Source organism: Lonchura striata, chromosome 4, assembly GCF_046129695.1.
Source record: "Lonchura striata isolate bLonStr1 chromosome 4, bLonStr1.mat, whole genome shotgun sequence".
Lineage (NCBI taxonomy): Eukaryota > Metazoa > Chordata > Aves > Passeriformes > Estrildidae > Lonchura > Lonchura striata.
In genome coordinates this window covers 22,448,689-22,474,635 of record NC_134606.1, presented here as the reverse complement: position 1 = coordinate 22,474,635, position 25,947 = coordinate 22,448,689, and the positions used below count along the sequence as shown (strand labels likewise).

Sequence of the window (25,947 nt, the reverse complement as noted above, 5' to 3'; positions counted from 1 at the left end):
GTTATCTCCTCCACTTTCCCTGCTGCTCTGTACAACCCCTGGTATCACTGAGGAAAGCTGCACTCATGGGAGTTGCTGTCTGGAGGAGACTGAAGCTCTATGCAGCACAGCTCCAGGGGTTGCACAATACTGAATAACAGCGTCACAGCACCTCCTTGGCTTGGGGTCACAGTAGCTGCTTTGCTTTGGAGATTACAGGCTTAGGTCTTAAACTCTGAGGGTAATAAAGACATTAAAAAATAACCCAGCAGCAACAACAGAGTCCTTCCCCCAGAGGCAGTTTGTTATCTGAGGGTGTCATTCTGTCTGTTCCTGTTGGAATCAATGATCAAAATTTCTCCCTGGGGATAAATTTGGGTACTTTAATATCAGGCATTAAAAGGAAAGAAAAATGAGACAATAAAATATCTGCCAAAAGTTTTGTGAATTTTCTATTTAGAATCAGATTTCTTCCCTTCTGATAAGATGCAGCAGGGTAATACTTCACAATTGTTGGTGTTTCTTCACTTACATAGACAGAACATGGTAGATCTGAGAGACAGAAAGTCCTTAAAACTTGCAATTAAGAGGATCATTACAATCTGCCCAGCGTAAGACTATATTGAAATCAGCCTGATTTTGATGGGCCTGGGTATGAGACCTGTTTAATTTTTAAACCTTTTCCAGTGACAGCAATGGCTACATACCCAGGCTAATTGCCTGAAGCTTTATAATCTTTTTGCAAAAGATGGCTGGAGAGAGCTGGAAAAAGCTCTTTCACTACAGTCAGAAAATAGGAAAAATGGTCAAATGAATTCAGGCAAGGGAATGAGCTTGGCATTTTCTTTGTGGAATATGCAGTATATCTTTTCACAATTCTATCTAACCTCCAGTGAGACTCATAACTGCTTTCTTAAAATTCCAAATTAGGCCAGTTTGGTATCCAATGAGAACATTAGGCTGGATGTGCAGGGGCTTGGTAAACGAATACAGCTGACAACTCATGAGCACTTGCTTTCAAATGTTGCTTGCTTTTAAATGCTGCTCCTACCTTTAAAAAATGCAACCACAATCTGATACTCCTTGAGAAATAGCCAAGAATCAGGAATGGCAGGGAGAAGCTGAATTTGGAACCGTTCATCAAGAATGGTAGGTACATGTCTAACCTACATCCTTCTTTTCTGACTGAAAGAGCCAAATACTGGTATGCATAAAAGCTGCCAGACTGCCCATGCCCTTAGTTTCCTCAGGGAAGAGGGCTGGCAGAGCCAACAATTTCTGGGCAGAAATCATGCTTGGTAATGAAGGAAATCTGGGAGAAAATGAAATCTGGGAGAAAACAAAATCTTTTAAGAACTCCATTCCAATGGTTGATCTGCCTGAACAACAAGAAGAACAAAATATTTTGGCTCTGCAGGGTCTTCAATGTTTTGATCTTGTTTGACTGTTCTAGATCAAACTCTCATGGAAAGTGGAAGAGTCATCATCTCTTGACACTTGCTGGATCATATGCTGCTGGTTTTCCAGAAGAGATGCTTCACCAAAATGCACAGGACTGGCATTAGTACAGAGCCAGTGACTCTCGTGGACCTCACAGCTCACACAGGAAAGTCCCCAGTGATGCTTTTCCTTTTGACTGTTTGGCTCATCAGGACAGGGTGCTCAAGTGACAGACAACAGAGCTTGCAGATGTTCCACCTTTATGTTGCAATATAGAATAGCTGGTGGGAGAGCAATACACAAGAGGGAAAGTATAGTATAACCTCTCTAAGACAATTTTTAGTCACTGCGGTAACTAAAAATTCCTGGAATTTGTAGCCCACAGCAGTGAGCTGTTGCATGTTTTTTGCTGGGATCCCTCTGGAGGTCATACAAAGGGTTTGGGTAAATCCCTGCTGTCAGCTCTTTGCTTCTGAAACTCTCATTTCCTCCTTCTCTCACATACACTTAAGTTCCTTTAATCACAGAACTTCCTATTTCTTTTTTAAGCAAAAGCTGACAATGGAAGTTTTTATCTTTTGTTGAGGCATGAAGTTTTTTAAAAGGGGAAACAAGAATTTACTGTATTTGCAACACAAACTCAGCAAATAATGATTAGCACAGATCCACTCAAAAGTCCAAATATATACTCCTTAATTTGTCCAAGCACCCGTTGATTTAATTTGTTGTGTCTTTTAAACATTGGTCCCAGCTAAAATGGTATTGCTTTCTGGAATTGAGATGTTGGAGCAAATAATAAGAGAATCTGAAATGCTGTCTATTTTTTTTTAATGTTAAAAAAATGCTAATAATTTTGGATGCCTAAATATGTTCTGAGGATAGAAGACGCTGTTTATGCCGGCTTGATTTAGGCTAAAACAGACTTAATTTTCCTACCCTATATGGAACTTGGCAGCTACCAGAGCATGGGTAATGGCTTGCTATGGCACCTTTCATACCAGCCAGCATATCTAAGGCAGCAGGCAGCAACACTGAAGTCAGCAGTTATATATTACTCCATCACCCTGTCCCCTAAAATCCTGCAGGACCCAGGTGGGCCACCTGGAGTTTCTGCAGCTACAATTTCTGTTCAGGCATGGTAAAACACCTACATATGTTCTGTCTCAGCATCCTTTTTCTTGTTTTCCTGCAAAGTCAGTGCATTAAAGCAGTCTTTCTACACCTTTGACATAGTTTAGCAATTTGATGCCAAACAATGAAGTTAAGGTCAGAAACATGACAGTCAGACAATAAACGCCAAATTTGTGAGCAAGTAACTTTCTCATTAAACAAAAGGTAAGGTGGCAGGTATCACCAAAAAATGGTTCCAGCAGGGGCTGCATAATAATGGATCAGCATCACGGACTACCTTCATGTAAGATCCAGCAAAGTTACATGTTCTAAGTGTCTGTGGCTGAACTTGCTACTCAAGTTACTTGATTTCTAGGTATTATGGAAGCTTGTTCTCAGCATGAAGAAGATGTCAGTGCATCCCAGAGATATGCCAGAAGCTCTTGGAAGATATTTTGTATTAACAAGTCTTCTATCTTCCATTCTATCAGGTCATTCTGAACAGATGATTATGTTATGTAATCAGGTCTTAACTTTCTCCACTGTTTGAAAAGAACAGAACACTTTCTTTATCAGAAAAAACTGCTGACACTGAAGCCTACCTTTATGAGCTCCATCAGGGACTGCAAAAAACCTGAAGGTTTTCTGGGCTTATCCCAATTATTTCACTATGCTCAGATTTGTACTGCCTCTCAGTTTAATGGGTATTTGCATCTCTCTATGGTATGTCAGACATCCTACTGTAGGTCTTGAAAATGTCATAGTTTTATCCTATCTGGTCCTACATGCCTTCTTAACTGTCCATCTCTTTCCATTTTTAATAAGCATCTTGGTTTTTCCTTCTCTCAAAAATGAGCATGATTTTTGCTGGAATGTGCTTCAAAGGCTCTAGAATGGTTCTGTACTTACATGTGACATTTGCATTCTCTGGACAGAGAGACATAATTCTGTCTCTCAGGAGAAGCACAGAGAGAAAACAATCTTTATCTCTGCTCCTTTGTTTTCCCCATGTGGAATGTGGTATGGAGACTGTTTACCTGAAGTGATTGCTTGACTGGATTCTGGTGAAGATTGTTTGGGTTCAGTGACCAATCACATCCAGCTGTGTCTTGGATGCTCAGCAGAGGGTCACAGTTTTGTTAGATAAATAAGAAGTAAGTATGTAGAATAGGATAGTATCTCTTTAAATAGTGTATTAATGTAATATAGTATAGTTTTAATAAAGCTATCCTTCAGCCTTCTGATCTGGAGCCAGACACCATCATTTCTTCCTGTCGGGGGTCACCTGATTTCCGATACTCACATATTAATTACATGGCTATTTTACCATTTGCAAGGTCCACTGCTCCCCTGTATCTGCCTGTTACCTCAATCTCTAACCACTGAAACCACCATTTAAGATTCCTTATCAAAAAATACCAGATACAATTAGTGTATCAGGCCATTAAACACTAAACAACAACTGCATTTCAGGTTTTGTTTGTTTTGCAATCAGACTTTTTGTGATATGCCCTAAGAGAAAACTGTGAATAATGAGCTGGGAAGACATACATGTACCACTAATCCCACCAAGAATCTGACTTCATGGGCTCAAAGTCCCAGCCAGCAGCTGACTCTTGAAGCTACTCAGCTCATCTTAACTAGTACATGGAAGAAATGCTCTTTAAGACAACCATTGCCTTGGCAATTTCAGATCTGCAACATTACAAGAAATGTCACTATCTACGGAGCCAACCACATCCTATGCATCAAATGCTGGAAACATGGAAAGAAGAGACTACATAGGAGTGTTATTAGTATTCAGCCATCCTGTATCAGTTTATGGAAAAGAAATCTGAGGAAATTGAACTTGAAATTTCTTAATGCTGGTGAAACAGTCAACCCCTGTTCCTCCTTCTCCCTCCCCCACATCCAAAAGAAATAGGACAATAGGATAAACCAAACTGTAGCAAGACTTTTTCCTTTTTTTCCTTTTTTAATCTTGATTAGAATGACTTGCAAACAAGTAGTGAGAAATGGAAACTTGCTACCTCACTAGTAAAAGAGGAGCAGACAGATACAAAAGATAATTACCATATTCTGCTTTTAGCTAGAAAATGAAAAATGTATTTCTATCCCCTTTGCAGACAAGCAGTCTAGTGTGAAATGTTAACAAAAGGAAAGGTATTACAGAAGAGTGCTAGAGAGTGATAGAAAGAAAAAGGCATTTGGTTGAACCTAGGATCAGTTGTCAGAACATTTTCGTCAGTTGTTCCTAATCAAAAAAGAAACATAATGAAATTTTTCTAAAATCTCTTTGGTTCTGAAACAATGCATGAGAAAAGTCAGGGATGGAGAGTTAGTACAAGCTTCCCCAGAAGCCCTATTTTAATCATCTCTGTTCTCTCTGCAAGAGGAGTTTCATCATCTTTCAGCATCTATAGCCCCAGAGCTTTTCTACCACCATGAAAATATATGATACAATTAGACAAAAGGATAAATGCATTTATACAAAAGAATAACTAGAGTCTTGTACACAATGAAGCCCTTCTTGATTTGCTTTGGGTTATGCTGAAAAGGCTTAGTTTAAGGCACAGAATTCTTGCAGCCTCAGGTTTATCTAGATGAAAGGAATATTTTCTGGCTACATGAGCAAATGAGTACCTAGTGATCCACCCTAATTTAGGTTATGTAAAACTTAGTGGGTGTACAGATGTGCCTTCTGAAGGCAATGCCTGGATTGCACTCGCAATGGTTGGCCTGGCTGCCAGCGCTCTTCTCCCTCCCACGCACCCATTCTAGTAAAGCTCTGTTGAAGAAAAATTACTTCATGTCACAGGGTGTGACCATATAAATGCTGTGCCATGATCTAAGGTGCCTCAAGCAACCATGGCATTCATCCAGCTGTAGTCAAAATGTATTCATTTCAGGCATTTTTTCTGGTGTCATCAACACCAAAACTGTGTTTGCAAATATGGTGCCGTGTTTAATGTGGAAAAGAATGTGAACATAAAATTTTGAAACAGATGGGAGACTAGTAAAGGGCTGTGTTACAGAGAGCAACCATTGTGCTGGAGGTGCCTAAGCAGGCTCTAAGAGAACAGGGAAGAGCAGTGGCATGCACAAACACCTAAACAAGCCCTGACCAGCCCAGCCCCGGAAACAGCAGCAGTGTAGATATGAAACCTGAGCTGTGTTTTGGGCGGCAGCAAGGGCAGGGCTGCTCTGAAGGGGACAGTGAGCCAGGGGCTGAGGGTGACAGGCAGGCAGAGGGAACAACGTCCTGATAAGGGGCATGCCCCACAATACTCAAAAAACACAAGCAAGGCAGGTCAACAGTTCAGATCACCAGTCAAGGCTGAGGTCAAACAGGAAAGCCAAGCCCATAGGTCAGGATCAGCAAGGGTACATGGCCAGATGCAGCTGTGGCTGCAGCATAGCTCAGGCAAGGACCAAGCACAAGAAATGCAGTTTAAATACATCTCCTAAATGACGGCGGCAGTGTGGGAGGCACCTGGATTCTTCCAGCTTTCTGCTGAATGGTTGCAAGGCCAGCAGGCATTGAGGCCCAGTGCTGCTGGAGGCCTGAAATGCATCTAGGACAGATGTCTGCATTATCTAATTAAGCAGCCAAATCTCCAGAAGAGAGGGGAATGCAGTGAGGGCACTGATAGTATCCTACCTGGCTTGGCTACAAAGTGGTACCAGGCTGTTTTAACAGTGGAATTGCAGCACCTACTGTAGTGGGCTTGAAGTAAAAAAATTGGATTCCGTTCCTTGCTCCACTGAGTGACGGAGTAAGATCCCAAAGGAGAAAAAGCACCAGCTATGTTGTTTTCTTTGCCATGCCAGAGACTGCTGTCTTTCATTCAGAGTCCTATTAGCTGCAGTTTTGTGACTTAATCCTAAATAATGCAATCCCTATCAGATTATTGTTTGAAAAAAAAATCCCAATAATATTGACTCCTATACTGCAGTCCTTGCTGCTCAGGATTGCTGGTAGTGCCTCCACTCCAGCATGTGTCAAGCAAGAGCTGGTGTGTGCTGGGTACCTGCAGAGGAGGTACCTGGCAAGGACATAGCACGTTTTAGTGGAACTAAGAGAGTTACTTTTGGGAGAGGAATAGTTGCCACTAAAGGGCAAAGTTCCAGTGGCTGCATTTCCCATTTTACATTGTTTTGGCAGAGCATTGCCTGACATACCAAGTACATGTTACAGACCTTCTGGAACAATCTTTCAGAAAACCAGTAAGATAGTTTGACATTACTTAGAAGATCTGGATTGCACTGGAAGCCAGCAACCAGTGAGAAATTTACTCTTTTGTGACTCAGTTCTCACTCTAAACAAGGGAACTTGTGCCTTTATGAAAGTGTTTTGATCTTCCCACGATAGGCACTGTATCATTTCTCCAATTCTGTGTTAAATAATGACCTCTGGAAACAGACAACAGGGCAAGAAAAAATACATCAAACAGTCAGAAGCACGGCAAGTCCCAGATACCTACCACAATTACTCATACTAGATGGAAGAAAACCAAACCAGAACTGGTGACCATGACACTGCAGCTGATCCTCCATCCATGCAGCGCTGTTCACTGCAAAGCTTTCAGAGATCTTGCCTTTTCCTTGTTGCACAAGTCAACATCACTTCTTTCCATGTTTCAGGCTAATCTCTCTCAGGATTACCACATCCATGTAATTCACTAGCACACACTGCACCCCTTGCTGCCTTTGTCATACACCTTTGGAAGCCTAAGTTGCACATACCAATGAACCCCTTCCTTCCTTCTTCACTGTTTTTTCTTTTCTTCAAAGATTAGGCATCACTGCTGGGGATTTTTATCTGTATAAATGATATGGAGAAAATGTTGATTATTTCAACTTTTATTTTCCAGGAGTGGTTAATTTGCTATTTCTGCTGAGGGATTTGATGTATGGATTTGCAGGTGGCTTTTAAAAAAATATTCTCTGAATCAGAAATTACTGTTTGTATAGAAGACAGTATGTGATGACAATTTCTGGTATTCAGAAAATAGTAGACCTAATTTTACACATTTTTAAGAATGCTCATCTACAGCATAGTTGGAGTATCAAGTATCTGGGTCTAGCTCTGGGCTCTATTACTTCTTTCTCATACGTCTGGAGGAAGAAATCCCAAGCTTGTACAAAGTTGAACTTCCCTTCAACTTCTAGTCCCGAGCCTTTTACTGAGAATTTGTGTAAGTGAATTACTAAGGTCACTTAGATGACACCTAGAGTCACTGTTCTCAGAAAGCATGACTGGTAAATAGGTAACAAGCAGCTTTATACTTTTCTAACTATATAGAAGCAACTGTTTCCATGAACAGGGAGATGAATGGAAATTAACAACCACTGTAGACAGCACCATACTTCCAGGGGAAATCTCATCTGAGGTGGTTCTGAACTGGCACCCCACCAACTGTGGTTTTGTTTTTGAATATCAAAAAATGTAACAACATAGATGTAGGCATAGATTATTATTTTTTTTATTGCTTTTGTTAAAAAGTCAGTGTATGAACTATGGCACTATGCTGTAAAAATGCAACATTACTGAGTGATCTAACAGTATGAGGTCCATTATGACAAGATTTTAAACATGAAGCATAAGCTTCACTGTGGATTTCCAAATTTTAAAAAAACAAGTTTAAGAGGTAAATGGATTAATAATAACTGATCTATGTGGAATTTCAATACTAAGTGAATACAAAGTAGACTTGCAAAAACCAAACATATAAAAATCATGTGGGTGAACCTCCACTATAACAAAACACCAGTGCCTATGAACTCAGTGCTTAGCAACTGAAAAAGAACTATGGCAATATTCCTAATTCTGAAGTAAACCCAAACAATAGCATATCCATGGGTATTATTGCACAGTGTTGCTTTAACTGGCTTGCAAACTATTTTTTGCATTAAGAAAAGTGAGACTTACTTTTTAAAATATGTAATCTTATTTGAAAAATGCATTGCAAAATAATGGTGTCCTAATTAGGACTTCTATACCCTTTATGAAACAGTTTAAGCATATCTTGCACATCATGAAGCTCTTGAAATGACTCCACTTCTTCAGAAAGTCTGATTTCTCAGAGAATGGTGGGCATAGAGTAGCAAATAAAGGGGAAAAAATTACAGTGGACATTACTTTCCCAGCAAAAAAGATTTCTTGCATCACACAGCAGATCAGAAATAAATAAGATAAAATTTGAGGAGTCTGAATAGAAATCCTTGAATGACACTTCAAGAGTCACAGGCTTCACCAAATTAATGTCAGTATATTTTGTTAAGAATAATGCAGTTACTATATACAGTATGTTTATTAGATAATGCTAACTAACAATGCACTAAATTAATGGTAGTTAAACAAGAAATATACTAAACTGACATACTTAAAAAAAAGGAAGGCAACCCCCAGTTATGCATAGTTACATAAGATAATGTCCAGCTTCCTGGAATTCAATGGATTGACACCTTCAAGCATCAGGAAGCAGTTTTCTGAGGTGTAAACAACATAATTAACAGAACCCAGCCAAGCTGTAGGGGATTTACACCAGCAAAAATTTCAAGTCCAATCACAAATCACCTGCAAATGTTACCACTGCATAGCTGCAATGGGGCAGTCATCCATTCAAAGGTTTTACACTGACATATTTCTTCAAAAGACCTTCTAAAGGATGTGCTATTTAACTTGGTTGTGATCCAGACACAAACAAAAATGTGACAAACCCAAAGCACTTAGGTCTAGAAGCACTTATTGAAAAATCCATACCATATTTACAGTGTATTATGTATGACTGCACACACTAGTAAGTTTCTCCTGTTTACTATTTCTTATGTGGCATCTTATTCTTCATAGTATTTCTACATGCTAAGAAGAGAAGAGTCTTTCTCCAGGAAACCAGCTTCTCTGATATGGAAAGCCACCATGCCCATATCTTGCTTTGCCACAGTAAGGTGTGTTCAATGAACACAACAACGTCAAATCCCCACGGATCATGACAAAATGACTCGGTTCCTCCCTTTGTTTCTTGCTCAGCTTCTCTGCTCCCTTACTACTGTGCAGGTCAGTCAGCATCCAGTTCTTGTCTAGTAAGAAGAGGCTTCCCATCTGTATCACCCATCTTTTTTTGCATCTCTTCCACAGCTTTCAGCAGAGCTGCTCGCTCCTGCTCAAGTGTGAGAATGGACTGCTTCAGTTTGCTTTCATTGGCCAGTAAAACCTCTACTGTAGCTTCAAGGTTTTGGATTTTTCCATTAGCCACCTAGCAAAGTAAAAATATAGGAGGGGAGAAAGGATGGGAAGGGAAAAAAAGGTAAATACATTAATGACTGAAACCATCTTTAAACTATTTTTTGAGATACATGAATACATATAAAATACTTAAGAAATTATGAAAAACTAAACTCAGAATATAAAGCAAATCAATGAAATTATAAAGTTACCAAATCTGCAACTTTTATACCAAAGAACTGCAGGTTGAGATAAGCATCTGTAAGGGTCAGATGGGAGATATTTTTGGCCAGCCACACTTGTTGCTTTGCAAAACAAAGACATTTGATTATGTTAGCTGCATCCTCATTTCATGTCAACACTGAGTCCAATGAATACCAGGTTTGAAGGCAAAGAAAAAGAGGATTTAGAGCAACGTGCAAATGGAAAACACATTGTGAAAAATTTCAAAAATTACAAAGACCAGCTAAACTACCTCTGAAAAAACTGCAGACTATATATATTGGAAATTATTATTTTACATAATGTTTAAACAATCTGGTGTCAGCTAAAAAATTGTAATAGAAAGTATGTCTTTATAGACAATGTATCCTTTCTCTAATGTATCCCTAAATTGTGACATTGCAATTTAGTTTACCCATTTTTGGCAGAGTAATAAAGCAGTGACTGAAAATATAAAAAATAAGTCGAAAAAGCACTTTATTTTTAGTTATCTTTTACTGATATGATTTTAATTACAAGAGAAGAGGCAGTGTGTTGAATCAACTTTTCACTAACTAAAAGAATATGCTCTAACCACCCCTCTCTCAGAATTTCTTCTGCATGTAAACTTTGAGGGCTAAACTAAATAAAACTTTTAAGTAGCTACATTTTAAATTCAGTAGATCGAACACCAATCCCTCCTGTGATGTGGTGTAGGACAGTTTCTTCTGAAAACGTGTATAAATTAGAAAATTAGAATGTTAATCATATGAAATATAAATTGTACCTGCAGTTCTTCCAGGAGATCAAAGTTTTGTTTGCGCAAGCTGCTGTTTGCCTTCTCTAATTTATCCAGTCTCTGATTGTCATTTAAAGATGAATCTATAAGCTCATCCTGAAGCACATGATATTCAACTTCATAAGCTTGCAACTGTTTGGCAATATCCATTTCAAATACCTGTTGCACATAAAAATATTATTACGCTCTGTGCAGATCAAAAATATTGCTCTTTCAAGGCTTTAAAATCTATTGATCTAGATCTAGACTCAGATATTTAATCAACACATACAAAAAAAAAAAGGACTTTTTTTTGGTATTCACATTTTTTATTGTGGAAATGGCAAGCCTGAGGCAGTAGAGTGCAATATTCTACTGTGCAAGTAGATCCAATTGGCACTGGATCTACTTAGTACCTTTGCTACTGATTTGCTGCCTGACTTCAGTAAAACTACTTACACTAAATGTTTCAAGGGCGTGGACTTTGCAAGGTATTCTCCTTTCCAAATTTAATACATCTCAGTTTGGCATAAACCCTTCTAGTCATACCCAGAATTAGTTGTTAGTTCAGAAAAAATGTGGCTTAAATTCACCTGCCACATGTACAAATGTAAGGCTAAGTAAAATAAAAGCTTTAAATAAAAAACAGTAGACTTTGCTATCTTTATTTATTATTCTATAGTATTTTTACAGACTGGAAGAAAATTAAATTATCTATCCTTACACTACCACACTTAACAAAAACATTATGTAACATCAAAATAGATTTCTATTTTTGTTAACTATAAATCATTGAGACGAATGCTTGGTCTTACCCATTCAGAAAAACTTTTATTTTAAAAGCAGATAAATTAATTGAGATGCAGAGTGACTCAAAGGAAAAAACTTACTATTTTCTTTTCTTAGGTTTTGGCAAGCATCAGCCTTCTAATTATTCATAACTATGACTTCAATTTCCTCTAGAAGCAGTGAAGAAGGCAGTAAATTAAAAGGACAAGTGTGCCAATCACAGAACATAGAAGAAATAAAAGTTGATTTTAAAATGTATTTGAAAAATAGCCCAAGAAGGGAAATTCCAGGGTCATTCTTTATTTTTAAACTTCTTGTACTTTATTCATTTTGAAAATGAGTCAAATGTCAAATCCCACCTTAAATACCTGTTAAAAGTAAAAGGAACACTTGCCTATTTCATTTATCTGCTCTTTCTACAAAACTTTAACTGTTGCTTAAAGAAAAAATCAGTTTATGAAATGTTTCTGTCACATGTCAAATAAAAAATTATCTCATAGGTAAATAGCAGCAGAAACATATACTGAGCATATAAGCAAGAAGGCTGAAATACAATTTTAATTTGAGTTTTTTGTTATGTGTTGATTACACACAGGTAATTTTCATTTTCTGTGAATCTGAGCATCTCTGGAGATGGGCATGTCTGCACACGCTGCCGAAATTTCAGTAACACAAGCAGTGCAATTCAGCAGGGCAGAATGTTAGTTCCTCTCATGACCTGTGCCACTTCTAGCCTCTGTGCTCCTGAGGAGGGAGGGAAATCCCTACTGTCATAACCAAAGCATCAAGTCTGAAAGAAGGGAAGCATGAGGCAATAAAAAGTTTGATTTGAAATCTAGCTAACTGAAGGCACGTTAGGGCATGTAACCACAGGCCATGCTGCAGAAGGATGAGGAGCATGGGGATTAATCCAGGAGCTGTATATGGACTGTGGGCTGGTCAAAGAGCTGCTCTCTTCAGAGTCAGCCCTGATCAAAGCAGGGAACTTGTCCTTCTACTCACTTCTACCTACCCACTTCCAACTTAGAGCTGTCAGGGCTGCCTAAACAGAGCATCCCTCCCTCCTGCAGCTCAAAGCACACGGTTTTCTGCAAGTCACCTAAGCACTGCAAGTCTTTCAGCCTGGCAGTAACATAAAACCCCCTCTGCCCCTTGGAAATTCCTTGCTTTCCTTTCTCTTGCACAGAGTTTCTAGCTCTCATGTCCTTCCTTTGACAGTGAGCACTAGGAGTCATTTTTCTGGCCCTAATGCAAGCTGTGTCCCCCAGAAGCTTTGCTGCCAGAACTCAGAGGGAGCCCCTCACCAGCCCTCTGCAGAGCACTGTGCTGCTGCTGCTTTCTTTATCAACCCACAGGCTTTGATCTCCAGCAGCCCTTGGGGTTTGTCTGCAGTTCTGCACAGTACAGCCCCTATGTTCTGCACCACAAAAGGCCTTCAGAAAAAGTGGCTAAAGCTCATCTTCTCTTTGCCTGCTGCAGTTTATATGTCAAATGTAAAAAACACTTAGGGTTTTTAAATAGGCAAGCCTTAATAGAAATAATTTCTGATTTTTTCATATTCCATCATTATCATCTGGAGTATTCTGCTAACTTAGCAATGTTGCATCACTTTCCTTTTCTGATGTTTAAAAGAATTGTATCAAGGATTCCAAGTTTTGCTGTCTAGAATCACTACTCACTGCAACAGTCTGCACTGCTCCAGGTACTCCTGACAGAATTACAAAGGTGCTGTTGTTGCATACTGGGCCAGCACCATAAGTCAGTAGAGACAGAGTTGATATGGGGAGGTGTCTAATTTCATTAAGTAAGGCTCTTGTAAGTAAATTTTTGTTTACTTACATGTATGTAAGTAAACAAAATGTATGTACTTATGAACTTGGAATATGTACTTGTATGTACATACATACAACTTTCATATGTACTTATGAAACTTGGAAGGCAAGTTTCTTTGGTGGGAAAAAAATAATTTTAACTAAAGGCTTCAAAAAGTGACAATAACCAACGGTTACAATACCATATAAAGCCACTAAGTCATCTTAGTTTACAAGTCATCTGCTCCCAAAAGTTTTCAACATCTTCCAAACTACAAGGGAGTTCTCAGCTTGAAGCAGTAGCTGTTCTGGATTTTCTGTCAAGAACTTAACAAGAACATTCCTTTGCATACCTCTCATTTGTTCAGTTTATTTCATACCTGACTAATGGTCTTTTCCATCTGTACCAAACCCAAGTTGGGGAGAGTGCTTTTAATAAAATCAACAATAGTTTCTAGATTCTCATGCTGCAGAATCAGGGGCTTGTGGCTTCCCAAAAGGCTTAAAGCCACTTTAAATATAGCCTCTGATCCTTGAAGAAAGAGCATATCTGTGAAAACAAGGAAAAAACAGGTTACATCAAGCAAGCACATATTTTGACGAGAATATCAAAACAATAAATTGTCAAAGGACAACAACTTCTGATAGGAGTGACCTGGAGGTTAGATACACTGTGCTGAACATGTGCTTTTGGCTATGGCTTTCGGAGTTTTATAAGATCAAGATTATTACTGTGAATAGCACACTTGACTAACACAATCACTTACTAAGTTGTTTAGTGTGTTTTCACCAAAAAAAAGCAATTCAAGTTTAAGCTAAGTCTACAACAAACTAAGTAGTCAAGTTTATCTATGTTGCCACTTTTTGTGCATGTTATAGTTTAGTGGGCTATTTTCATGTTTGTAGGAATATAAATTTGACTAGAAATCCAATCTAAATGCTCTTTAAAAATCATAACACAACAGAGAAAAAACCTATACCTGAAGGCACAACTGAAGATCTGAAATTTGGTTTTTCTCTCATGTGGTGGAAAAAGCCACAAAACCACAATAGAGCATTTAGCATAGGAGGCTAAATGCACACTTTCCAGTAGCCTCAAGTTTCAAATGCATGTGTTTATTTTTAGTATGCATCTCAACCACTTCTGTTAATATGCTAATAACAATATTAATAAATACCCTGAAATCTTAGCCACACAGCTTAGGTGTAAATATTGCAGGTGGCCCTGCAATGACAGCACCTGGCATACCAAGCACACTGAAACCACCATATACAGTGACCTTTCAATGGAATGTCCTTTCCTTTATTTTCTTTTCCAAAGTGCCTATTTATTTATAGAGTAAAGAAATAGAAGTCTGCAATAAAGGCATCAGACAAGAAAGCATTGCCCTGCACTTGACTTTCCTGTTACCGTCAAAATTTGCTCCTAGTTTCACTGAAGCATGTGCCTTGCTGCTGTGGGTTTTTTATCCTATTTCCTAAGTATAAATTTACTTTGAAAGGGCTTCTCTCTTCAAATAGATAGAAAAAAAACACTATGCTGTAAGGGAAACAACTACTAGCAAAACTACAGTTATCTCTGATGTAGTGAAGAACATATGAAAGTACTGGCTAATAGTCTTTCTTAGTAAAACCAAACTCTATTTCCAAATTTGTATCAGAATGAAATTCCCCTACTGCATTCTTGAGCTTGCAGTGTTGAAGCCATAATTCATTTCACTCTCTCTCTCCAAGAAAGAAAAGCACAAGTAAAAACTAACCACAAATCACACTTTCTTGCCATTTGTCCTAAAATGCGTGTAACATTTTTCAGCTCTGTGTTGAGCTGAATGTGAATTCCAGTGGCAGAAATTATTAAAAAGTGGTAACAGAGAAAGCATCTGCCTCAATTCTCTTTTGAAACTCAAAAGTGTGGGAAAATGATTCATAGGGAAAGCTCTTAAAAGTATTAGGACAGGAAATACTGAAGAACACCTAGAAACACAAAGTGAAAAAAGCAGAGCTAAAAAGAATGTGTTTTTATGATTCAGCACCTGCCCCATAATGACATGCAGATTAACTCAAGGTGACCTGAAAGTTGTTAATGAATGTCTGTATGACTGAGCTGGTAATACACAGCTGAGGCTGAAATCCCTCTCTCATTTAAAACACCAAGTACTTAACAAAGACCCGTTTGTTATCCACTCCCCATGCTTCATATTAAGTAGGCTCCCAGCCAACAACAACTACACAGTGAAGGTACCCAAATTAATGTCAGCATGAGTGGCAGTCTACAGGATTTAAAAAAAAAAAAAAAAAGTTTTATCTACAATCTTGAAACAAAATAAACACTTCTATCAAATCTCCTCTATTAGTAAGTAAGCAGAGGTACTAAAGAATGCATCTTTTATAGCCATGTACTTTCATCAGCTGCTGCTCAGGAGAAGCATTGAAAGTTTGGACAGATAAATGAAACCTTAAATGGAGTTTTGCTACTTGATTCATAAAACAGTCTAACCCACTTCTTTTACATATTGCTTGTTAGATACCTGCAAAAAGCACACTCTGTGGAAATCCAAAGGAATGGTCTGTAACAATTATATAATTATATAATTATATAGGAGTGGGCTCGTTTCAAATACTAGGGGTTCAGAGATACCATGTTAGAAAATGCCAGTGCAATCTCATGTTAGTAACCTATAAATCAGTTACTTCAGCATCAACATGCTTTCCTTCCAAGGATTCTAATAAGTGAGCAATGAAAATCTGTATATGTATGTTTTGCAAAAGTGTGTGAAGACATAGGTCAAAAATTACTCATTTTAACTTACCATGTTGCTTCTGACAGCCACGGCCAGAGTGACAGATCTAACCTTTTTTGTTTAAAGTTGTGTTTCAGAGTCTTTATGGATGAGGATAAGACTTTCTAATGTAAGAGAATGTCCAATGTTCCTAACCTACATAGCTCCAGTAAATACTGTTTTAAGAAAATTACTAAATAAAAAGGAAATACTGAATTTAAGGAAAATACTAAATACAAAACTGCAAATATTGTTCACATTGAACTTTCTCTCTAAAGAACATCAGAATTTTTAGGAGGCAACAGTCTCTATCACACACACTTTTCTCTTCTTGACCTAAAATCAGATGTGTGAAGATCATGTATCTGTGCCTTGTATTCTAATGCAAAGTCTTTGTTTTCTAAAGCCCTACAATCCTTCAGTGACAAAGAAAATACTAATCTGTGTTTATAGGCAGAAATCCAAATATAATGGATGCACAAGGCACTTTTATAACCTCACTGCAGTCAACTGCCCTATTCACACGCTTCTTACCATGTACACTACTATGAAAGATTAAGAATAACAAAAAGATGAGCTGGTTATAAACTCAGTATATGACACTTGCATACAGCACTTAATTTGATTCCTACAGATTATTACTGTCAGCTACACATCTGTTGATGAACACTAATCTGCTTTGCACTCTTCAGGAAAAAACCATGCTGTTTTCCCTGGAGTTTGGATGCTAATCATGGGACATACAGTTTTACTCTATACAGCATCTTTTTCACTGTGAGTTTTTCTAGCATTACTTTTAGCATGTTCTTAAACAGAAACTAGACAGGATTCTTGTTGGTTCTTGAACTCTATATTCCTATTTGTGGTAGGCAGGACCATATTGTTTTTAAGTCAGGGAAGTGTAAATATTAATCTGCTGATGAAGAATTTCTTAATTGTATCTTTTAAATGACTAAGGAAAATGAAACTGGCTTCTCACTAGAAGAGAAGAACTGGGGAGAAAGCTCCAATCCATCCTATTAATTATGGACAATCCATTACCACGTAATGAAGTGGAAAAACAAACTGAAAAGGAAACACAGCATCTTCTCAGACACCAAACAATCTATGAAATATACATCCAGAAGATATAAAGGTAAATTCCTAACTAGAATTTAATTTAAAAAGAAATCTTCTGCAGATACTAAAAATAGGCAACAGAAATGACTTTAGAAACTAAATCCCAGATGATTCCAAACATTTTTGGAACTAAAACTGTCAGGGCAAGAAACACTAGTTTAACTGTCTTGTATTTCTGCAGAGTAAATCCACGATTACACTGCAAGGGCCATCTCTGTGTGTGTTTTAAAACAACTCTCAAGCTAATTTTCTGCTGACACTGCTGGAAATTATGATAATGGAGTAAATGGATATATTTCTCAGATTATGCCTTTGTTACATCTCTTTTAAGCTTAAAAATAACTAATTGTTGGTGTTGAAGTGTCATTGTCATAATTTTGCCTTCATGGTATCACATTTTACGTCCTCTCTAAAAGTGGTTACAAGGTGGGAAAAGGTAACAATGAGGATGAAAAGACATTAGGGACTGTCATTTACTTTTGTTCCCTCTATTTCACTTTTACTGACATACTGCACACTCCATAGGATGACTTCTGTTGTTTTTCTTCTGTTCATAGCAAGCTAAGTATTTCTCCTGGGTGTCTGAAACTGCTTGGATAGTAATGCTGCTCCTAATACCAAGATTCCACAAGTAAGACTTCAGAAAGAACAGAGAGAAGTTTTATGAAGAATTACCAAATACTCTGGACACAAATCCAAGGGGAAACTGGGAGGCAAACATGGTGAGAAACCAGGGAGCAGCATAGAGGCTGGGGCCAATCTCATGGGCCTCTAGATGGTTATAGAGATCTCGATGGTAGTCATGAAGAAGTCGAGACAATTGGTACATCTGGATCTGCATGGAATAAGAACAAGAGACTCAACATCAATGTGTTTTAACATTCATAATAGCAAAATCCATGCTTCATACTTATCAGAAACAGAGAAAGGTATTTGTCAATTGATGTTTGGATGAAAATGTGTGGAAACAAGAAATACCTGGAAGCTAATTAAAAGACAGAGGATGGGTCACCTGTGAACCTACAGCAGGCTCATTTGCAGGGTCATTTGAGCACAACAGAAGTCTTCTTATTTATGGTTTCCATAGTTTCCCCAAAAGTATTTTGATTTGAAAATCATGCATTTAAGATGATGTATTCTTTTCCTGGATTATCACGCTCTATTTTTAAGAACTCAATTTAAGTTCAGGTTTTGGCAACGCTAGCTGTATTGCATTTTTATTTAACCTTAGCATCCTTTACTTAAAAAAAAAAAAATTATACCTGCAAAATTGTCATGTCAGGACGATATTGTTTTCTCAGGCCCATGTCAAACATAAGAAACTTCAGCATTTTAAAAGCATCTTCTTCACTCATATGAAGTAGTAGAACTCCTGCTACAAAACTAAGGCCCTGGCAATATCCTACTTCCTGGTCCAGAAGTGAATAGGCCTTCAAAATGTTGTAGAGTGACAGCTGCCCAGCTCCCAGCTGTGCTGAGAAATACGGATGCGTTGGAAATGTGCGCCCTGTGAAAAGAGCTGAAGTTAGTGACTGAAACTAAAAAACAAACAACAAAACTCCCCAAACCGTTGTCAAATGTCATCAAATAAAACAGTCTTTAAAAAATGTAGATTCTTTTGAGAAGTAGATTTTGAGTCAAGCCACAGGAAGACCATAAGGAAATTAACAATACAGAACAATTGACTCATATTCTACCACTGTTTTGTTACAGTTATTGCAAAGTTAATTTAGAAACTGTCAGCGGGTGGGGAAAACTTGTTGTTTAGAATAGCTGAATACCTGATTTTTAAGACTGGCCCCTGAACATTTTATTAAAGGATAATAGACTACTATAAGTTGTCCCAATAAGGACAACTATTAAGATCGAAGCACAGGCTTAGAACATCTGATCTATGATTTGAGGCCCCTTCACTTTTTCTTTCTGTCTTTTTCATGTAGACATGTCTTTTGTTACAGCCCTCCTTGTCTTGTCCCTCGCAGTCTTCACTTGCCTTTTTTTTTCCCTGCAGCCTGTACAATACCAAAAATTGAGTACCTGTATATAAGCTATGACATATGCTATACACATATTATGTGAGAGCACAGCTAATCAAGGCAGCCAACAGACACAGCATTTTGTGCAGCCATTTCTGGGCTTTGTTTCCTTGAGCTTTGAGCACACAGAGACTATGTCCAGGATCAGCAGGGGACTCCTGGAAGTGTGAGGGTACTGCTGCTGGCTGGTAAGGCTAATGCTAACCAACCCCTGTCAGTTGCTCTTGATGAGAGGGTGCCTGGAGCCTTTGTTCCATCTGATCCCTTATAAGGGAGGGTCACTAATGACCTGTTACCATTCAGAGGGACCCCAACAGGCTGGCCAAATGAGCTGCCAGGAACTTTTATAAAGTTCACCAAAGTCAAGTTAAAAATTCCTGCACTTGCAGAGAACAAACCCATGCACCAGTATTTTCCACCCATTTGGATAGCAGCTTTGCAGAAAAGGACCTGACAGTTCTGGTGGTCACCAGGTCAAACAAGAGCCAGCAAAGAAGGCCGATAGTATCCTGGGATGTACTAGGAGTGTTGCCAACAGCTGGAGGCAGCTGATCCTTCCTCTCTACTCAGCACTGGTGAGGCCACATCTGGAGTGCTGTGCCCAATTCTCTGTTCTCACTACAAAAGAGATACAGCCATACTGGAGAGAATCCAGCAAAGGGCCACTAGGATAACAGAGGGACTAGAGCATCTCTTCTATGAAGAGAGGTTGAGAGAACTGGGACTGTTCAGCCCAGAGAAGGAAAGGCTCAAGAGGATGTTACCAGTGTGCACAAATACCCAGTGGAAGGGAATGAAGAAGGAGGAACCAGGCTCTTCCCAGTAGTGCTCACAGACAGAACAAGAGGCAATAGGTACATATTGAAAAACAGGAAATTCCACTTTTTTTTTTTTTTTTTAAGGGTGGATAGACACTGGCACAGGTTGCCCAAAGAGGCTGTGAAGTCTCCATCTATGGACATATTCAAAGTCTGAGCAAACATGATCCTAGGCAGCAAATTTTTCACTTTTGGGAAAAATCCTCCCCCTATCAAACTTCCTCTGTGAAATACCTCAACAGAGGAGAAATCTGAATACCTCTTTTTTTCTAGTATTAAGTGGAGCTTATTCTAGTTGCCCACTTGTTAAATACCTCCCCACCCTTTAGCTCCTGGAATGTTGCTGTGCTAGCAGATAATATCAGAACTCCTGTTTCAAGACAAACCCCGGGGCAGAGTCCTTGTGCCATCTGGTAACTACTCTAGCCTGTCACATGGGACACGGCATTCAGTTCTGAGTAGGTCTCCCTGGCCAAGGTGTCAGAGTTGAATGTTACAGAATAAGTATTTCTAGCTTTAAAATGAGAAGGAGCTTGCATTCCTTTGCTTGAAGGACAAATTACTACAGCACCGTCGAAAGGCAGACCTGCACTGCCTCATTCAGGCAGCAAAGCTTGTTTAATATTAAGTCACAAAAAAGGGTTACAAGCTCAGCAAGAATAAAAACACTAAGAAGTTCTAAAAACCTGTATATGAAGGAGAAGAACTGCTAACCTCACAAGCTGATGTGCTTCTGAGTGCTCTGATGTTGGCTTAACTGAGAATTTTAGCCTTTATTTTGGAGCAAACATCTCTGGCCCTGCCAAAAAAGAGACTAAATGAATGTGATACTGCTGAGCCCCAGAATGTGAAAGTAAGCACCTAGTACTTTTAAAAATATAATAAAACAAAACCTATTTTTCTACCTTGTTCAACAAATACCCAGTGGTGGATGATTTCCTACACTGATAGCACTGTGACATGTAAATTGGGCCAGCAAAGCAGCTGCTATACCTTAACTCTGCATCCATATGCACACTCCTGGCCTCAGGAAGCACTATTTACATCTGAGGATGCATCAATTCAACTAAGTGTGAGCAATATTATTACAGGTTTGGCTCACACTCTGTTAACAAGACCTGTTTAGCCTAATTGGAGAAAGGTTGTAAAGTATTGCAACCACTATATTGTGAGAACAATTTTTTTTCTTTCAAGGTCTATGAGTGCATGCTCTCAGAAGGATTCTTAAAGATTTAAGAGAAAATGCTTCTGGTAGCCTGAAGGAACACAAGTCAGAACATGCAAGTCCGTTCTAGCTACCTATCCAGTTATGCTGTCTGTTACTGTGCAGCACAGCACTTTTTCAATGTGAATCACTAGGAAGTCTTCAGCTTTCTAATTCACCTTATGGTTATGACAGGGCTCAATCCCTCTTTCAGCTAATGGGCTGGCAAATAGCACCCTGGCAGAAACAGCACCTTCCATGAAAACCACCATGAAGTTACCAAGTTGCCAACACATGCAGTCATTTGTTTCTACAAGAAGAGCACATGGCTAAGATGAGATGTATTTGTGGGCAGAACCAGGTAGAAAATATGAACAGCTTGCTGAGCCAGTAAGCCCCAGTCTGCTACTTGGGACAACCAAGCTCAGACTGACTGTGCTCCCTACTGTCCAGGAGTCAATCCAGCACCATCCCTTTGCTAAGGTGTTCAATTCATTTACTCAGCACAAAACTGTTCACCTCTTACTGAACCGCTCGAGTGTCCCACCCTTCACTGCCAGGGCTATCAACACCAGATATGCTGGACCAGTATGGCTGCATGTAAGTATCTCTCTCAAACACAAAAGATTGTTGTCTAGCACTGCTCAGTCCAGGGGACTGACTGCCTAGATTGGTGTGCAAAGTCTGAAGTGAGACTATTTACACACACTACCACTGCCCATTCCCAGCTGGCATTAAAGCTCCTTGGACTGTTACTTTCCCAGTGCCAAGTCAAAACCAGGCAGGTCTGCCAAGTAGGGGAAAGTGAAGGTGACACCCACCCCCACCCTCTCCCACCTCTGGTCACACCACCTTCTGCAAAAACACACCTCTCCTTCACATTCCTGTGTATTTTCTATGCACTGCTTTGGTATTTTGACTTACTTTACCAAGTGTTGCAAAAAAGGATAAAATAGCCTCTTTATCATCTAAAGCTTAGGTCACCATTTAAACTTGACAAATCTCACAATTTAGCACCCACTGAAGACAGTCAGCACATTGAGTTTTTAATAAAATAATAAACGGGGGCTCCCAGACAGCTTTGCTAAGGTAATCCTTCCTCATCAGGCACAGAAACCCCTTTCTTGGTAGATCCACCTGCAGTGAAAAATGCTTAAATACTGTTTGAGTAGTTATAAAGAGCAGAATTATGATGGAATAATTTTGTACTATTTCTTTACAGAAAAGATGTAAGAGAAAACAATGCAATGGGTATTAATCACTCAGATCAGTCCAAGCACAACTTTTCCCGTAAGTTTTTATCATGATATTTGGTTACTTGCAGTGCATAATTTCCTTTGATGGAGTTTTTAACTAAAAATTCATTTAATCAAATTCAGTGATAATAGACTTCTTAAACTGACCCACACATCTCCTCAGAACCAAAGAGTCAGTGCTATGCTCTGGAAGACATTGATTTTTTGCCTTTATTAGGGAAGAGCATAATGAATACTGAGTTCAGTGTGGGAGTATCCCACACACAAGAGCTGTGATCCTCTTGGAAAAACATCAGCTCCTGGTGGTTTCTCACACCACATTAAAAGCAGTTCTTACCAACAACCTACTATTAAATAGTGAAAGGCATAAAATACTTCTTCAAGTATTTTACAGAGACTATCAACTCTTGTTTTAACTTCAGACCACTGCTGTACTTACCTAGGTCAATAAGAATTGCATGCTGTTGGGAAGTTAGTTGTTTTAGGAGTTCTTTATAAGGTGTCTCCTTTGGTTGTTGTTTACTTGCAAACTGATGTTTAAGATGGTATTGCTCAGCTAGAAACTTCCAGATCTCCCCACGGTGGTGACGTGGTACTCCTGAGCAGAGAAAGCAATTAAACCAGTAATTTGTACTCCTGCTGAGGGCTCTGCTATAGCTGAGCTAACAGGAGTGAGGAACTGAAGATGCCTATCTGCTACACAGGCAGACAGATCCCTACCGGCTACCTCCAGTGGACCATAGAAGTAGATTAAATTACAGTGCTTTTACTTTCTCAACCAACAAAAGACATCAGCACCTTAACAGGAGTGATTTAAAGCAGAAAGAAATACAGTGAACTGTCTAAGGTTAATGCTTACATCCAGTCTGAGAAGCACTAGAAGAGGCATCAAGAATTGCAATACTTGTCTGAATATGCTTATCTCAAATTTTTCTGTGTAAAGTACACAATAAAGCACTGCAATAGAACTAATGCACACTTTTCACTACTATAGCATAGACCCTGATGTTATAAGTACATTTTAGGAAGGTGGGATGCACACATACTAAAAATATAAATAGGTACAAATGAGATGTGATCTAGAGACTACAACATAAGGCAGATAATCAGAGAGCAAGTATTGTATTTCTAGTTTTGCTGTTGGCTTGCTTAATGACTGGCATACATAAAACAGTTTTAAAGTTTGAATTTATTCCTCTTTAAAAAAGGCAGATGTTACTTAACTATTTCACATAAGTAATGACAGTCTTAATTTTTAAAGCTCTGAGAGTAAAATTAATTCAGCACAAGACTACCCCTCACTATTAAATCAGCTACACAAGAAATCAATGCACTTTCACTTGGGGAAGTGTTCTGTATAAACTATAATGCCTTGGAACCACATACTACAGTTAGAAGTAACTTACAGCTTGAAGTTTTTCGGACTGTTTTTTTCTTTTGGTAGATAAGTAACATATGGAGGACAATAACAATAGGAGAAATCAAGACTTACTGAAGCATACAAGTTACATGCAAAGGTAACAAAGCACATTAGGATTTGATACTGTTAAAAATCTAGACTTACCCAGTTATTTTAAATGGGCAATTTGGTTTAACTTGCTTGTATAATTGCACAGAGTCAGGTAAAATATTAAAAATATTAAACTTCTGACAGTGGTTAAATCTTGACACTTTTTTTACATGTTGAAAAGCTTTGTAAAGAACTATAAAAAGCTGCTTGGAGTAGCCATCTTCACAATTAGTCCATATACCACTCAGCCTAAGCCTTGGTGTCCAATCACGGCAAATGTAACACTGATAGCCCAATTTCTTAGAACATTTAAAAAACATCCTTAGGTTGAATTATTTTTGCTGCAGTGGAGATAGGGGTGGTTGGTCAGCCCTGAAGATGTGAGGGAGACTGTAAGTGGTGTTTGCAGATACAGAACTGTAATACACTGAGGTAGCATACTCTCCTGGTAAGGGCAGCTGTTATTCAAGAATGTATGCTGTAGCTTCAGTGATACAACTGTAGCTACCACTGAAAGGGACTGGTACTTGCATTTCATAACCACGATGGCACCAAAAGTTGTTACTTGTTTAGTCAGCAGCCTGAGGAACAGCACTAGAAAGAATATGGTTATAAGGAGTGGTTAAATGGCCACATTATTCCTTTTCAGATACAATTTACATGCATTTCAACAATTAAAAAAGCAAACTGTTTACCTTGACCAACAGCAGAGTGTATTTTTTCCACATCAAATTTAATCTTTGACCTTCCAGGTGTACTCAACATTTTTTCCCAAATCAAAGTTACATCTTTTAAGCATGGTGTGATTTCTTCATAGTCAAGTTTCAGGCGTCTGTTCTGCAAATTGTTTTCAGATGCTAAAAAGTGATATAATGAATATAGCAGTTAATATTGTTTACTACTTGTAAAATGGATTAATTTAACTTACAACTCTCTTGTTATCCACCTGAAACATTTTGTATCTAAAATTTCATGATTCTGGGGTTGGATATGTGCAATATTAATTGTGTTTGGCCAGTTAAATTGAATTCTCTACTCCTAATCAACTCCTAAATATGAAGAAACATGAGACATGATGACTAATGAAATAAACATAAGGCTTTCATAACAGGAATTTTCATTTTCCCAGCTCTTCAGTGCAGAAGACTTTCAGCAAATGAAAACACAAAACCCATTTAGTAATCTATTTGTTATGTATACAGCCCCGTAACAATAGTAACAAAGTAAAAACAATAGCTGGGAAAGCATTAAAAAACCACGGCAGAAATGAAAATGATTCTGTAGCTGACTGTAATTCCAAAGCTTAGAAGTAGAGCAAGAATTTCAAAGGGAGTCTAGGTAAAGCTTTTAAAATTTTTTCTGTGGGGGCATTTTTGTACTATAATGTGCCTGGAAAACAGGATTTATAAATGTTAATCATGTAAACTAAATAATTCAGCATGTTTTGCAACACTGGATGGATCTCTGCAGGTAATAAAACTAAAAAAAAATAGAAGAGGAGAGAAAGAAGGGTCAGTCATCTATTCCTAAAAGGATGACATGATGAAAGAAAATGCCATATGGAAACAAAGATGAAGCTACAAAGACAGCATTGAGGAGAGATAAAAAGTGGGAAATCTATGGAGAAATTAACAAAATGGGTTTCAAATTTTTCACTAGGATGTAAAGTGGCTGTGTAGTCACTGCAAATGAAGCAGAGCAAAAGTTCAAAATACATAAAAGTCTGGAAAGTATCTATAGTATTAAACAAAAATTAAAAGGCAATTCTCCTAAAAATAACATGATTTAAAACTATGTTTATGAAATAGTGTATCATGAAGTGACCACGTTTTTTAATTCATTTGCCCTAATGTATTTACAGTACTTCTGTGTTGTGATGATGCATTAC

General features: G+C 38.4%; 1 protein-coding gene across 7 annotated transcripts in view; it reads right to left on the bottom strand.

Annotated features, from left to right (window-relative positions):
• Positions 1 to 7,999: 7,999 nt before the first annotated feature.
• TBC1D1 (TBC1 domain family member 1) overlaps positions 8,000 to 25,947 on the bottom strand; it is a 98,551-nt gene continuing 80,603 nt past the window's right edge. For all 7 annotated transcript variants that reach the window (XM_077782801.1, XM_077782799.1, XM_077782800.1 and 4 more), the window contains 7 exons: positions 24,755 to 24,916; positions 22,989 to 23,147; positions 18,498 to 18,742; positions 17,911 to 18,070; positions 13,717 to 13,886; positions 10,746 to 10,916; positions 8,000 to 9,788 (listed from right to left, as the gene is read on the bottom strand). In XM_077782801.1, coding sequence (XP_077638927.1) covers positions 9,591 to 9,788; positions 10,746 to 10,916; positions 13,717 to 13,886; positions 17,911 to 18,070; positions 18,498 to 18,742; positions 22,989 to 23,147; positions 24,755 to 24,916 — 1,265 coding nt within the window. In that variant the 3' untranslated portion in view covers positions 8,000 to 9,590. The remainder of the gene's footprint in view (positions 9,789 to 10,745; positions 10,917 to 13,716; positions 13,887 to 17,910; positions 18,071 to 18,497; positions 18,743 to 22,988; positions 23,148 to 24,754; positions 24,917 to 25,947) is intronic.